Source organism: Vipera berus (assembly GCF_964194415.1).
Source record: "Vipera berus genome assembly, chromosome: 4".
Classification (NCBI taxonomy): Eukaryota; Metazoa; Chordata; class Lepidosauria; order Squamata; family Viperidae; genus Vipera; species Vipera berus.
The window spans coordinates 66,768,940-66,785,986 of record NC_138206.1 but is presented as its reverse complement, the minus strand read 5'-3'; the positions used below and the strand labels follow the sequence as shown (position 1 = coordinate 66,785,986).

At 42.1% G+C, this 17,047-nt stretch overlaps 1 protein-coding gene across 1 annotated transcript in view; it reads left to right on the top strand.

Moving 5' to 3' along the window:
• POLA1 (DNA polymerase alpha 1, catalytic subunit) overlaps positions 1–17,047 on the top strand; it is a 275,468-nt gene that overhangs the window by 76,654 nt on the left and 181,767 nt on the right. The window contains exons 27-28 of the mRNA XM_081327009.1: positions 5,553–5,585; positions 9,393–9,485. Of these exons, the coding sequence (XP_081183135.1) occupies positions 5,553–5,585; positions 9,393–9,485 (126 nt within the window). The remainder of the gene's footprint in view (positions 1–5,552; positions 5,586–9,392; positions 9,486–17,047) is intronic.

Sequence of the window (17,047 nt, the reverse complement as noted above, 5' to 3'; positions counted from 1 at the left end):
CTTTCCCCTTGATTCTGGTTCATTTAACAAATGAGTCCTGGTGGCATTTCTTTTCAGTATTTAGTTCTTTAGCTCATGTCATTATTGTATATAAGTAATGGAATAGCTCAGAATCATTAATGTTTGGGGAAGATGCTTTCATGCTAAACTAGTTGAGATTCTTTGCAGATAAGGTAATAGGTCTAAATGACAAATTAAGGATCAAAAAATATCAGCATGTCTTTTACAGTAATGGATTAATGGAGGAAGCATGTTTTAGTTGGATTTGTAATTAAAGGTTTTTTATTAAGAAAATCAAGTCTATTCCTGTTGAGTAGCATCTTCTACTTAAAGTAGGAAGATTGAAAGAATAGGAAAATGAAATAATTTTAATCTGATTTCCCTGGGACTGATTGGAATTCAGAGTAGTTTCCTGTAGTGTAAAGTGCAAAGATTACATTTGTTTGTTTGGCTAATCTTCAGCATATTCTAACTTTTATCAATTATAAACTGAATAAATAATTCCACTCCTTGGGTATATATACAGTACATGGAGTCATTGTATAATAAACATTGAAATGTATGGATATTTTGCATGGAGCCTAAATTGTTAGTTATTACTGGTAATCAAAGTGATAATAGAGACTAAAAGCTTCTTAAGAGTTCATTTTCAGTACTTATTACTTACTCCAGAAGTTTTATCACAATGTTGGTCATGGTGGTGTGTTTGTAATTCTATTCAGAGATCAAATCTTTCAAAAAAAACAACCCAAAAAACCAAAAAAACAAAACCCAATGTATTTCATCTCAACATAGTGCATAATTCCTGGCTTTCCCAATTAGTCACAGAATATTATCGTCATCCTCTTATGATGAAAGAATGGGATATTCCCATCATTCAAGATAAATGGTCTGTACATTTAAAGCCAGTTTATGGATCAGCTCTTTTCCCAAGATCCCCTGATCCCTAGATCAATCTTCCCAATAAATAATTAAGTTTGTTAATCTCATTGCCATTCCCCTTCCAGCTTGTTACAACATATGTAAGGACTTGTGTAGTAGTCAAAAATTATTGGGAACCAACTAGTTGTTTTTAGTAATCCTAAAGAACTAATGGGAAATAACTTTCTGTAGGGCAGAAGTGCTTAACTTTTTTGTTCTGTGGAACCCTTTGTGAATCTGGTGAAACCTGTGCATGCCTTTTAAAAACGTATTTAAATGCATCAGATAAAATACAGAGAGTTTATACTGCAAAGGAAACAAATAGTTCATAGATTCTGCTCCTAAAATTTCTTGACAGACCTCCAAAGGATACATAGACCCATGGTAAATACCTCAGCTTTAGGGGAATCTGTAAGATACCTACTGATAACTTCCTACCACTACTACTTTTCCCAACTTGGAACTCATCTGTTTATTTTAATTATGACTTATGATGATGATGTTACTTAGTTTGGGGTAAGGAAAAGTCTGCAAGAAAACAACCAAGCTCAGAGAGTACCAAGGACCCCCCCTCATTTCAACCCTGAGCTACAAATACTCTCCTTTATTATGACTTGTTGAGCACAGGACAAATACAGATAAACTTGGTGTGTGGTGTAAAGTTAGAAAACAGAAATAAAATAACATTTATTATTCAACTTAGGTCAATTGAAGTTTGTTTTTCTTTGCATTGAACAAAATAATCCTATTGTTAATAAAGCACTGCTTCTACTTGGTGCATGTCTTTATTCTTTTGATAAATAACTAGCCTTCTTTAACCAATGCTGCCCTATTTGAACAAGTTATACTGTTGGAAAATACACTTTGTTCTGTGATATCTTTCCATAGAAACCTTCCAATTCCTTTTTCTTCTTGGTTGACATTTGGACATTTTTGGAAGTTCAGGCCTTAGATATCTAGGTGAGAGGGGATGCTCTAGTTGTAACATACCTTGAGGGATAAATTCCATTGTCCCAGTCATCACAGGAATGACTGACGAGCAACATCTTTTCCTGGGTTCATGCGGCTGCCCTGAACAGCTGGTACATATTCCAATATATGAATATATAGTTTAAGGTATTCCCAACAGAAGCTACATATACCTTCCAATTACATTTTGCCTTTTGGATTTGGATCATCCTATCAGCCTAGTGTGCCATATGGCTGTTGTCATATGGTTGGAAAGAGAGAGAGAGAGAGAGAGAGAGAGAGAGAGAGAGAGAGAGAGAGAGAGAGTTTCCATCCAGTCTGTGTCCTGGCCTCAGTGGATCACAAAGAAAGACAGCACACTTATCTTTTGGCCTTTGCTGAGCACTTGTCAAGATACCATAATTAATGGACCTCTCTGTGTTTCTTAAACTTTATCAATTTTTATCTAATTTATAATTTATCTGATTTTACTATAAGCACATAATATGGGTAAATTCAGTTGAATTTGGTTCTCTACTGCAATATATTTGGTTTATCTGTGATAGAAGAATATGATGGGCATTGGCTAAAACTGTAATGTAAGAAGTAGCCTTAGTAACTAGTTTGTTCTGAATTGGCAAGTGTTTCATGGATAGCTTTATATGCAAGTAATGAACAATACACATGCGTAATATTTCAAGACTTGTTTTCAGACCTTGAACTTAAAACTTAATAAGTGTGATCTGTAAAAAAAAGGGCTGTTGTGTACACAGTAACTACATGTGAAAGATTACACAATATAAAAATAGGTTAGAACAAATGCAATTTTTTGCTTTAAATTACCTTGCAATGTCAAGCAAATGAATAGGGATTTGAATTGCAACAGAAAATATTCATCACAATAAATAGTAAAGACCTTTTTTATTCTGTCCTTTTGTTTTTTACACCTCTTCACAAAATTCCACCATTTCAATTTATAGTTTAAATGACCAATTTGATCATAGTGCTGACACTCTTAACAAAAAAAAATCACTTTCCTGCTAGATGTTTTAATAGATTTTCTTAAATATGTATTGCTGACTGAATATTGGCATGAAGGACTCTCAGTGGGCTGAGTCCAGGAATTAAGAAGTCAAGAAATAAGCTGCTGCATTGCAAAAAAGCCTTATGTGACACAGGATCTCCTGATTGGGGGATCATTGCTGCTATTATGACTCTACTTGCGTAGGACTTTTGAATTTCATCTGAATGTCAGTAATAACCCTCTTAGCAAATTATCCTGAATAAAATCACAAAGGCATTTTATATAATAGGTGTTGAATTACTGGATAGATTTGCTAATTAAATACTCTTTGTTCTGCTGCAGTTGACATTACAGGGTAAGATCTTGAACAATTATTCTCAACAGCTGTACTTTGTTAAGGGAAAAATTAACTACAAAGTTTATTTTTTTACAGTTGAAGTTGGCAGATTTTTTGAAATGTGCCTCAAAAAAATTCCATCATCCAATTGGTAATGAGAAGATAAATATGCAGGTGTTTCTGTGAAATATGATAACTGCCAACTGCTTTACTAATGAATTTTAGCAAGGCTTTATAACCTATTTTGTGACTGTTGGCACTTAGCAAGTGATTCATTATTGAAAAAGTAATATTAATATTATGCTTGTCATTAGATGATCTTTGCTTTTCTTATGTCCTCGTATATTAAAAAAATCCCTGCAATGAATTGTTAGCATTTTTAAAGAGATTGATTTTGCCAGAAATGTCATTTTTTAAAATTAAATATTGTCCAGTTAAAAGTTGATACTCTTTTTAGATACCTATTATAATAATATTTGATTACTTTCCTAAATACCATAATTTCCTCCCTCCTTCACTGTGTGTTGGAGGAGGGAAGACAGTTAACAAAGATTTTGAATCATGGTATCTTTTAAAAGGCTTAGGTAATTTACAACATCATGACACAGGTAGACAAAGCTGAGTAATTTCTGGCAGAACTAATGATCAGCAAAAAGTGTTTTGGGAGGAAAATGTCTCTTGTAGCTATTCGCCGCGATCTGAAAACATACTTGTTCGAGCAAGCCGGCCTGGCCTGAGGGGGGATTGGTGGGGTTTTTTATCATTCTTATTGGGGTTTTTATTATGTATCAATTGTATTTTAATCGGGCATGCATTTAATTATCTTTTAATTTTTGTAAATTTCTGTGTTTTATTCTTGCCCTGTACACCGCCCTGAGTCCTTCGGGAGAAGGGCGGTATAGAAATGATAATAAATTAAATTAAATTAAATTCCAGAAGTAGTAATTTTTTATTATTTTAATTGCACAGTTCTAAAAAAAATGCATCTACTTTTGTGGTATGATTATAGAATATTTATAAGTACTACTGCCCAGTCTGCTTACTTCTAGGGAGATATCAGCTGGTAATATGATACTACCTGGAAAGTCTTTCTGGTTTGGTGGATAGATCATTTTTTCATGACCAAAATAAGAGATTATACTGTTGAAAGAAAAATCTTCATCAGGGTCCACTCCAAGCCGGGAATAAACAAAATGGAGACTGCTTTAGAAAGAAGGTTGTAGTTTATTGAAGAGCAGAACCATAAGACATGTGGCTTTGGAGCAGCTGAGCGCATGTTGCTCTGAGTGGTGGGTTTTTATACTTTCTTGGGTTTTTGTGTTTGGAGTTGTTCCTGTGGCATGAACTTTGACCTGAGGTTCAGTGTGCCCTTTTTGTATTCTGATGGTGGTGGGTTAATCTTATTATGTCCTAAAAGTCATGTCCTGCTTCCTTGGGGCTGTGGTTGGTGGCTATGTCCTGTGTGGGATGGGTGAGGGGTTGTTGGTTCTAGGGATCTTTGTCTTTCTAATCCCATCAGCTTCAAGCTTCCTGGCTCATCTTCCTGAAAGGATTATCAAATCTTCATTTCTACAGACCTGGCCTCTGCCTAGTTTCTGCTTGGGGCTATTAAGAAAAACTGGGTCTGCCTTTAAGATCCTTTGGGGAAATATAATATTCTGCCTTTTTGATATTTCCCAAAATATTTCTTTCTTGGGGGGGGGGGGCTGACTTACCACAGTACTTACAAGGAAGCCTACAGATTAGCAGTATAGATCTACTGAAATGATGGAAAGTTTTGTTCTATAACTTCCTCAACAATGTATGTTATCTTTGGATAAACCTAATCAATTCTTTTGCCTTAAATTTACAATTATTACATTATGTAAGAGTTCCAAAAAAAAAGTTTCCTAGTGACCAAACAGTTTCTTTTTTTATATTTTGTAACCAAAATTATACAATTAACAATAAGTCACTGAAAAATATTTTGGAAAAAGCTTTTCTTTTATGGATCATCCAGTCATTGATGATATGCATGCCAGTCACATATTGATAAACAATATCCTGAAGAAAGGAAAAATAATATTAATAGATTGGTGATAACATGCCATTCTAATTTGAGATGCATTCATTTCCATAAATACCCAGAAGATATGTAAGCTTTTCTCTTCTTTTTATTTCTTTTTTTGATATAATCCATAATTTTTGGCAGGAGTGTGTCAGATATGGAAAGAATATTTTGTGTTTTGTAAATTCAAACATCTAAAGTTTATTTCCTGCTAGCTAGGTCTTACATTCTGTAATCTATGCTGTCATTAATTACACTTTCTTTTTCCCCCCTAGATCTTAATGCATACTAAGGAGCTGGTACAAAAGGTAATATAATTACATTTTCTTAAATATAAATTCTTAAAAATGTGTAGTCTAGTATGAACTAAACACAAAATAGCAACTCTGGATATATACCGTATATACTTGAGTATAAGCCGACTCGAGTATAAGCCGAGACCCCCAATTTCACCCCCAAAAACTGGGAAAAGTTGTTGACTCGAGTATAAGCCGATCCGCCGTTCTGCAAGCCTCCGCCGCCGGCGGAGGCTGGATCCGCGCTCTGCAAGCCTCTGCCGCCAGCAGAGGCTCGATCCGCCATTTTGTAAGCCTGAATACACAGGAATACCCTGTGTGGCCGCGGCTCTCGGGGAAGCCCTGGCTGTCCGCTTCCTCGCTCCACGCTGCCATTCGGGGCCCGCGCGTTCCCCGGGCAAATCGCGGCACCCAGCAGGCGAGGAAACACGCCTGCTCCAGTCGCCCCCCCTTCCCTCAGGAGACGCGAAGCAAGTGACCGCCCGGAGCTTACCGAGGACTTGCGCGCGGCCGAGGCTTCGGTGCTTCCAGGATCGCGCGCACCTCTCCCAAGCCGCCGCCGTCCGGAGACCTGCCGAAGTTTGGGGAGGTTTGGGCGCCTCCCCAAACCTCCCCAGGTCTCCGTTCCTCCGCGCAGACCTGCCGACGTTTGGGGAGGTTTGGGCGCCTCCCCAAACCTCCCAAGGTCTCCGTTCCGCCTGCCGACGTTTGGGGAGGTTTGGGCACCTCCCCAAACCTCCCCAGGTCTCCGTTCCTCCGCGCAGACCTGCCGACGTTTGGGGAGGTTTGGGCGCCTCCCCAAACCTCCCCAAACGTCGGCAGGTCTCCGCTCCTCCTGCCGACGTTTAGGGAGGTTTGGGTGCCTCCCCAAACCTCCCCAGGTCTCCGTTCCTCCTGCCGACGTTTGGGGAGGTTTGGGCACCTCCCCAAACCTCCCCAGGTCTCCGTTCCTCCGCGCAGACCTGCCGACGTTTGGGGAGGTTTGGGCGCCTCCCCAAACCTCCCCAAACGTCGGCAGGTCTCCGTTCCTCCTGCCGACGTTTGGGGAGGTTTGGGCACCTCCCCAAACCTCCCCAGGTCTCCGTTCCTCCGCACAGACCTGCCGACGTTTGGGGAGGTTTGGGCGCCTCCCCAAACCTCCCCAAACGTCGGCAGGTCTCCGTTCCTCCTGCCGACGTTTGGGGAGGTTTGGGCGCCTCCCCAAACCTCCCCAGGTCTCCGTTCCTCCGCGCAGACCTGCCGACGTTTGGGGAGGTTTGGGCGCCTCCCCAAACCTCCCCAAACGTCGGCAGGTCTCCGTTCCTCCTGCCGACGTTTGGGGAGGTTTGGGCACCTCCCCAAACCTCCCCAGGTCTCCGTTCCTCCGCACAGACCTGCCGACGTTTGGGGAGGTTTGGGCGCCTCCCCAAACCTCCCCAAACGTCGGCAGGTCTCCATTCCTCCTGCCGACGTTTGGGGAGGTTTGGGCGCCTCCCCAAACCTCCCCAGGTCTCCGTTCCTCCGCGCAGACCTGCCGACGTTTGGGGAGGTTTGGGCGCCTCCCCAAACCTCCCCAGGTCTCCGTTCCTCCGCGCAGACCTGCCGACGTTTGGGGAGGTTTGGGCGCCTCCCCAAACCTCCCCAAACGTCGGCAGGTCTCCGTTCCTCCTGCCGACGTTTGGGGAGGTTTGGGCACCTCCCCAAACCTCCCCAGGTCTCCGTTCCTCCGCACAGACCTGCCGACGTTTGGGGAGGTTTGGGCGCCTCCCCAAACCTCCCCAAACGTCGGCAGGTCTCCGTTCCTCCTGCCGACGTTTGGGGAGGTTTGGGCGCCTCCCCAAACCTCCCCAGGTCTCCGTTCCTCCGCGCAGACCTGCCGACGTTTGGGGAGGTTTGGGCGCCTCCCCAAACCTCCCCAGGTCTCCGTTCCTCCGCGCAGACCTGCCGACGTTTGGGGAGGTTTGGGCGCCTCCCCAAACCTCCCCTGGTCTCCGTTCCTCCGCGCAGACCTGCCGACGTTTGGGGAGGTTTGGGCGCCTCCCCAAACCTCCCCAGGTCTCCGTTCCTCCTGCTGACGTTTGGGGAGGTTTGGGCGCCTCCCCAAACCTCCCCAGGTCTCCGTTCCTCCGCGCAGACCTGCCGACGTTTGGGGAGGTTTGGGCGCCTCTCCAAACCTCCCCAGGTCTCCGTTCCTCCGCGCAGACCTGCCGACGTTTGGGGAGGTTTGGGCGCCTCCCCAAACCTCCCCAGGTCTCCGTTCCTCCTGCCGACGTTTGGGGAGGTTTGGGCACCTCCCCAAACCTCCCCAGGTCTCCGTTCCTCCGCGCAGACCTGCCGACGTTTGGGGAGGCGCCCAAACCTTCCCAAACGTCGGCAGGTCTGCGCGGAGGAACAGAGACCTGGGGAGGTTTGGGGAGGCGCCCAAACCTCCCCAAACGTCGGCAGGAGGAACGGAGACCTGCCGACGTTTGGGGAGGTTTGGGGAGGTGCCCAAACCTCCCCAAACGTCGGCAGGTCTGCGCGGAGGAACGGAGACCTGGGGAGGTTTGGGGAGGTGCCCAAACCTCCCCAAACGTCGGCAGGAGGAACGGAGACCTGGGGAGGTTTGGGGAGGCGCCCAAACCTCCCCAAACGTCGGCAGGTCTGTGCGGAGGAACGGAGACCTGGGGAGGTTTGGGGAGGCGCCCAAACCTCCCCAAACGTCGGCAGGTCTGCGCGGAGGAACGGAGACCTGGGGAGGTTTGGGGAGGCGCCCAAACCTCCCCAAACGTCGGCAGGAGGAACGGAGACCTGCCGACGTTTGGGGAGGCGCCCAAACCTCCCCAAACGTCGGCAGGTCTGCGCGGAGGAACGGAGACCTGGGGAGGTTTGGGGAGGTGCCCAAACCTCCCCAAACGTCGGCAGGCGGAACGGAGACCTGCCGACGTTTGGGGAGGTTTGGGGAGGCGCCCAAACCTCCCCAAACGTCGGCAGGTCTGCGCGGAGGAACGGAGACCTGGGGAGGTTTGGGGAGGCGCCCAAACCTCCCCAAACGTCGGCAGGCGGAACGGAGACCTGCCGAGGTTTGGGGAGGCGCCCAAACCTCCCCAAACGTCGGCAGGTCTCCGTTCCTCCGCGCCCTGCCTGCCTGCTTCTTTCCGCTGCGGAAAGAAGCAGGCAGGCAGGGCGCGGAGGAACGGAGACCTGCCGTTTGGGGAGGTTTGGGGAGGTGCGCGCGCAGGTCTTCGGCAGGTCTCGGACGGCGGTGGCTTGGGAGAGGTGCGCGCGATCCCGGAAGCACCAAAGCCTCGGCCGCGCACAAGTCCTCGGTAAGTTTTTTTGTTGACTGGAGTATAAGCCGAAGTGGAATTTTTCAGCCCAAAAAGTGGGCTGAAAAATTCGGCTTATACTCAAGTATATACGGTAGTTTATAAATTTAATCCTTATTGATGGACTATAGCTTCTTGACCTCAAAGTTCTATAAAACAAATATCTAATCTCTCTGAAGGCTGAGTTTCAGTATTAAAGCTTAGTTGCAGTTTAATACCTATATGTTCAAATGTCTTATTGAAGTAAACATTTTTTTCAGCTTCACTTATTCTTTTACAGACTTGGAAGATACTTATTTTTCTGGGGATAGTTCAACAAAATGCTGCTGTTAGATCCAATATAAGTAGGGTTCATGAAGTCTAGTTAGAAAAGGCCAACATAGAAACAAGCAATTTTTTTTCAGTATCACACTCCAGTTTCTGTCTACTCTGTTTTTTTCAAATAAGTTATCTGAGATTTTTAATAAGAGTACAACACATTTTTGGATACAATTTTAAGTAAATTCCTCTCTTTATTCCTCCCTTCCCCCAGATGAATCTGGAAGTGATTTATGGTGACACAGATTCCATCATGATAAATACAAACCTTACCAAACTGGAAGAAGTATTTAAACTGGGAAACAAGGTAAAGTCTAGCACTGTGAACTTTCTAAGTGTGATTTATATAAAAATGCTTCTGTGTACCAGCCATATTACCAATTTTCTGAAAACGTTATGGTCTGGCATCAGCTATGAATATCTTTCTGGACCTTTACATAGGGATGAGCGAGGTATTATTATTATGGTCTGTCACACAGCCAGATATTCAGGCTGGATTTGTCATTTTTATCCCTCTATCGAGTCTTTCCTAAGGACCTGGGATAGGCAGAAGTGGGACATTTGATGGTGTTGCAGATATTGTTGCAGGATGTAAGCTGTTGTTTTCACTGTATATTTGCAATGGGTAAACACCATTCCCTCCAATAATTCTGCAGCTGCTGGTTCTGATTGCTCAGCCAGATGTCCAGGAACTCCAACACCTAGTGTGGTCCTTGTTGAACAGGCAATAATTGAACCAGTAATTTAGATCTCAACATATTTTTTATGGGAGAGACACTCTTTGCCTGACTGCTCTGATGAGACCTGTTCAGAATGGTTGAATCTCTAGCAACAGCTCTCATCTTCATCAGAGCACACAAGCCCCACAACCACGTCAAGGTAGTGCCTTATTGAGGGATTATTATTGCTTGTTGCACAGTCAGTCAGATGTTCAGTCTGGATTTGGCATTTTTGTCCTATTGAGTCCTTCCCAAGGACTTGGGATAGGCAGATGTGGATGTTAGAGGTATTGTCTTAGGATGTACACTGTTCTGAATAAAGTGGCTTTTTGCAATTGATTGATGTGAATTTGTCAATGCCAGTGGAGTTCAAGTGGTGCTCCAATTGTTTTGGGATTGCACCCAAGGTGCCTATGACTATTGGTATTACCTTTGCTTTGTTTTGCCACAGTTGTTCTATTTCTATTTGCGAGTCTTTGTATCTTACTATCTTCTCCAGTTCTTTCTCTTCTCTTCTGCTGTCTCCAGTATTGCCAGGTCCACTATCCAGACTTTTTCTCTTTCTTATAGACAGTTGTTAAGTGTGGGTGTTTTATGTGGCAGGTGCCTGTCTGTTTGAATTCTAAAGGCCCAGAGCACGCTAGATTGTTTATTTTTCTATGACTTTCTCTATTTTATGGTCCCACCAGTTCTTTCTTGCAGGCAAAAGGTATTTCTTGCAGATCTTCCAATGCACCATTATTGCTACTTTGTCATGCCTTTATTTGTGGTCATTCATTGCAATCTTCTTGCAGTAGCTAACCAGGTTGGTCCACTGTTTCTTCAGCTTCTTTGCATAGGTGGCATTTGCTGTCTGTTACTGTCTTCTCAATTCTGGCTTTATATGCATTTGTTCTTAAAGCTTGATGTTACACAGCCAGAATTAGCCCCTCTCTTTCTTCAGCGTTCCTGCTCTTAGCCATTGCCAGGTCTGGTTATAATCTGCTTCCCTGCTTTTTTATGTACTGTCCATGTAATGCTTTGTCTTCCCATGCCTCCTTTCTGTTCTTCATTTGGTCTTTCTTGTAGGCCAGTTTGATTTCTCCAGTATTGAGCAGGCCTTCCTGCTGAGTACTACTAGGCCTTTATTATTATTAAATTTATCCCAAAGGTACTTTTTCAGGAAGCAACTGGACTTTCTTGTTCTTCTTTGAAGATGTTTCGCTTCTCATCCAAGAAGCCTCTTCATCTCTGACTGGATAGTGGGGAATGGAAGGATTTATATTCCTTGCAGACAGCTGGTCATTTGCATTCTTCTAGAGAGTCGTTGGGACATTTGGAAGTTTTCTGTGTCCTCAGTAGTGCAAATGTGTTTGGAGTCTTTTGGCTGCAGGATGTTTTCTGCCCTGTTCCTGTAGTCTGCAATGTTTTCTGGAAATCCGTTCTCTAAACGCAGCGAGGGCTCCACGAGGAATGAAGGAGGAATGAAGAAAGGCAGCATCGGCTGGAGGTGAGGCAAGGAGGGAAGGAGATGGAGAGTGGAAGGATTCTTAGGAGCTTTTGTGACTTTGAAGTACTGGGATTTGTGCAATGCGGGCTTTGTGTTCTTAAGGAGTGTTTGGCAACTTCTATTTGGCTGATGGCTGGTGTTAGCTTCTATCGCTCTGCTATTGTTAGCTGTAAGTTTTGCTGCAAGGGAGTTTGAAGCATTTTTCTCCTGAATGGATTTTGCCTGTAGCATTCCTTTACTTACGAATGGAACCATTTGAGGAGGCTGCCTTAGCCAGCAGCCAATACTTACTACATTTTTTTTTCTTCCTTAAGTGCCGGCTGCGCTCCTTAACTTTCCTTTTTAGCCAGTAGCTAATTTTTAAAGGGGAATGTGCCTTTTTAAGCTAGTTCACTCGGCAGCTTGTCTTTTTTGTCTCTGGAGGCTTTTCCTTGTTTGATGAATATATGGAAGAGAGAAAATATGGTGTGTTTTTTTCTTCAAATTCTTCCTTCATAAGGAGGTGGGCATGAGAAAGAGGGAGGGAGGGAAGTCCTGCCTCAGCGCTTGGCCACCAGCAGCCCTGCCATTGACTTTGCTTGTCAAAAGGTTGCAAAAGGGGATCACATGACCCTGGGACACTGTGACCATCATAAATATGAATCAGTTGCCAAGCATCCAAATCTAAATCATATGACCCTGGGCATGCTGCAGTGGTCATAAGTCATTTCAGTGCAATTGCAACTTTGAACAGATTTTTTTTTTTTTGGTCATCAAGTTTTTGACACCTTGCTAGTGGTACTCGAATATTGCCATATCCTAAAAGTGGTACAATTGGTGAAAAGGTTGAAAAGCCCTGCCCTAGAAGATCTGCATAAAGCAATGCCACAGGCAATTGCCATATAGCTAAATCGGACATCCAGTTATGAAGTCACTACTTTATTCTCATAGAAGTTTTGTATATAATTACTTGTGTATACGTATACTTCTGTTTATCATGTTGTCATCATATGCTAAATAAGCTTGGTTGCTTCACTCAATGACCAAGACTTCAATCATAATTGTGACCATTAACATTATCACATTTTTTGCTGTGTTGCTTTTTGTAGCCAGACTGGGCAATTATTTTTAATTATGAATATTTTTGCTCACTAATTGCATAAGTAGGGCAGAGATAAACAGCTCGAAGAAAATTGTGTGACTAATTGCTGTAAGAGGGTTTTGGGTCTAGTACTAGAAATGTTTATTGGTCAGGTTATCCTATCTGGACACCATTCATTCATTTTATTAATTGTTCAGATTTTATTAGATAACATTTTATTTTGGTTAGGGTTGCCAATGATTGCCAATGGAACTGCTTCCTTTGATAAATATTTTCTCCTTCTTTTTAGCAAACATATTTAAAAGTAGCCGAAGCTAAAGGATCTGACTTTTTCCTGGCAATATATCTGCAAAGCATGCATATTCAAATAACTGCTTTCACAAATTCTTATTTCTCTTCATCTTCCCAGTGCAAGGGGGAAAATCAAAATGTTTCCACCTGATACTAAACAATCTCTCCATGAAGAAATGATTGAAAAATAGTATTTTCCAGTGTATACACAATTTGAAAAAATAGTGTCATTATTACAGCAATATGTCTCTTTTAAATAATTAAATGTCAAGGATATATTCAATTTTGGAGTTTTTCCCCCAAGGAAAAAATGGGATCTCTTAGAGACACATGTTTACAACTATATGATCAATATTTTTACTTAGATTGGGAATCTGATCTGCCTGCTCCTTTCTTTTCTTGTCCTTATATACTAAATAATAATAATAATAATAATAATAATAATAATAATAATAATAATAATAATAATAATAATAATAATAATAATAATAATTTGGAAGGGACCTTGGAGGTCATCTAGTCCAACCCCCTGCTCAGGCAGGAAACCCTATACCATTTCAGGCAAATGGCTGTCCAGTCTCTTCTTAAAAACCTCCAGTGTTGGAGCATTCACAGCTTCTGGAGGCAGGTTGTTCCACTGGTTAATTGTTCTAACTGTCAGGAAGTTTCTCCTTAGTTCTAGGTTGCTTCTCTCCTTGACTAGTTTCCATCCATTGCTTCTTGTCCTGCTTTCAGGTGCTTTGGAGAATAGCTTGGCTCCCTCTTCTTTGTGGCAGCCCCTGAGATAATGGAACACTGCTATCATGTCACCCCTCACTCTTCTCTTCGTTAAACTACACATACCCAATTCCAGCAACCGTTCCCTATATGTTTTAGCCTCCAGTCCCCCAATCATCTTTGTTGCTCTTCTCTGTACCCTTTCATGCAGGATAATAGAAAAAGACGAAGTAAAAGCACAACTTTGGAACAATATCTTATTTCTTGCTTTAATGAGTCTTCACCCAATATAGGGCAGAAAACTTGTGGAATCTAAAAGAAGGGGTTTATAGAAAGGCCAGACCGTATTTAGCTGAGCCTTTTTGGCTAACAAGCAATAAGGTTTGTTTGTTTATTTATAAAACTGCCTGGTTTATACACAAGATTCTTAGGCGGCTCACAACAAAACCAATAATAACAGCATAATTTCACCCATATATGAAGCAGTATAGTTTTTTTGTAGGTAGAGCTTCTATTGTCAACCAAGATCAATTTTGATTGCTCTAGTTGCAAATACAATTCTTTTTTTTCTGAAGAGATGGCCAGCATTCTATAATAATAGACAAAATTATGTTGTTTGGCATTTTGTTTTGTTTTACAATATCTTCTTCCTGAAGCTAAGAGGCTTTTGTACCTTTGGGATGAGGTCTTCTCAATTTTATGCAGATATTTCAATTTATAGCTTGAAAGTTCTAAAAACAATTGCTTTTAAATTATTTATATTTAAAAGAATAAAAGATAATTTTAAGTGCTTCAAATTCCAAAACAAAAAGCTGGAGGAAGTATTATCCACATTATTAACTGGCAATTGAAAGTCTCTCAAAATATATCAAATTACATGAAGAGAATGTTTAGAGTGAAAAAAGTCATATTTTAGGAAACAATAGTGAAGTTTCAACAATTTGAAATATGTGTCTGATGTTAACATCCAGAAAAATATGAGTGGCAAATTTTATTATTTCAGTTTGCATGGTCATCATATAACTCTGGGGATTAATAGGATTTTTTACTCATAGGTTACTTCAAACAACATTTATCTCTGAGGGCTTCATTCAAATCCTGCAATTATTCTTCCTGGACCATGTGCTATATGTATGAATAATGAATAATGTAAATGTACAGAGCCTAGTTTGGGAAAGTTCCAATCCATTCGTTATATGATCTGCCAGCTAAGAGCATTGGTAATCACTATGTCAAAATTTGCATGTTCTTCTTTATACAATAGTTATTTGTTCATTTGTTGAATCCTAAATAAAACAAAAATAAGATTAAGAAGAAAAAGAAGACTAACAATTGGAGTGTTGTCCACTCACAAACTACTATAGATTTATGGCAGGTGTCATTTTGGAAATATACTACATCCCATGGCAACTTATCCCATAACAACAATAACAATAATAACAACAACGATGATGATGGAAGGGACTTTGGAGGTCATCTAGTCCAACCCCCTGTTCAGGCAGGAAACCCTATACCATTTCAGATAAATGGCTGTCCAATCTCTTAAAAACTTCCAATGTTGGAGCATTCACAGCTTCTGGAGGGAGGTTGTTTCACCAATTAATTGCTCTAACTGTCAGGAAATTTCTCCTTAGTTGCTTCTAAGTTGCTTCTCTCTTTGGTCAGTTTCCATCCGTTGCTTCTTGTCCTTCCTTCAGGTGCTTTGGAGAATAGCTTGACTCCCTCTTTGTGGCAACCCCTGAGATATTGGAACACTGCTATCATGTCACCCCTTGTCCTTCTCTTCATTAGACTCGAGATACCCAATTCCAGCAGCCGTACCTTATATGTTTTAGCTTCTAGTCTCCTAATCATCTTTGTTGCTCTTCTCTGTACTCTTTCTAGAGTCTCAACATCTTTTTTACATCATGGTGACCAAAACTGGATGCAGTATTCCAAGTGTGGCCTTACCAAGGCATTGTAAAGTGGTACAGTTGCAAGAAAAAGTATGTGAATCCTTTGGGATTATGTGGAGTTTTGCATGAATTGGCCATAAAATGCGCTCTAAACGTCATGTAAGTCACAACAATAGAAAAACACAGTCTGCTTAAAATAATACTACACAAACATTAGCTATTGTCATGTTTTAATTGAACATAAGATGGAAACATTCACAGTGCAGGGTGCAAAAAATATGTGAACCTTTGGACTTAATAACTGGTTGACCCTCCTTTGGCAGCAATAACCTCAACCAAATGTTTCCTGTAGTTGCAGATCAGACCTGCACAATGATCTGGAGTAATTTTGGACCACTCCTCTTCACAAAACTGTTTCAGTGTAGCAGTATTCTAAGGATGTCTGGTGTGAATCGCTCTCTTAAGGTCATGCCACAGCATTTCAATCGGGTTGAGGTCAGGACTCTGACTGGGCCACTCCAGAAGGCGTATTCTGTTCTGTTGAAGCCATTGTTTTGTTGAATTACTTGTATGCTTTGGGTCATTGTCCTGTTGCATCACCCATCCTCTGCGGAGCTTCAGTTGGCGGACAGATGGTCGTACGTTTTCCTGCAAAATGTCCTGATAAACTCGAATTCATTTTCCCATCAGTGACAACAATCTGTCCAGGCCCTGAGGCAGCAAAGCAGCCCCAAACCATGATGCTCCCTCCGCCATGTTTTACAGTGGGGATGAGGTTTTGATGTTGGTGTGCTGTGCCTTTTTTTCTCCACACATAGTGTTGTGTGTTTTTCCCAAACAACTCAATTTTGGTTTCATCTGTCCACAGTATATTTTGCCAGTAGTGCTGTGGAACATCCAGGTGCTCTTTGCAAACTTCAAACGTGCTGCAATATTTTTTTTGGACAGCAATGGCTTCCTCCGTGGTGTCCTCCCATGTACTCCATTCTTGTTTAATGTTTTCCTTATTGTAGATGTGTCAACAAAAATCTTAGCATGTGCCAGAGATTTCTGTAGGTCTTTAGCTGACACTCTAGGATTCTTCTTTACCTCAGTAAGCATTATGCGCTGTGCTCTTGCAGTCATTTTTACAGGACGACCACGCCTAGGGAGAGTAGCAACAGTGCTAAACTTTCTCCATTTGTAGACAGTCTGTCTTACCATGGACACATGAACATCAAGGCTTTTGGAGATACTTTTGTAACCCTTTCCAGCTTCATGCAAGTCAACAATTCTTGATCGTAGGTCTTCTGAGAGCTCTTTTCTGCGAGGCATGGTTCACATCAGACAGTGCTTCTTGAGACCAGTAAACCCAAAACAGGTGTGTGTTTTTAAAGGGCAGGACGGCTGTCAGCAACACATCCAATATCATCACACTGATTGGAGTCAGGGTTGGCTCACTCCTGGCTCCTATTAGCTTTTGGAGAAGTCATTAGGCTAGGGGTTCACATACTTTTTCCACCCTGCACTGTGAATGTTTCCATCTTATGTTCAATTAAAACATGACAACAGCTAATGTTTGTGTAGTATTATTTTAAGCAGACTGTGTTTTTCTATTGTTGTGACTTACATGACGTTTAGAGCGCATTTTATGGCCAATTCATGCAAAACTCCACGTAATCCCAAAGGGTTCACATA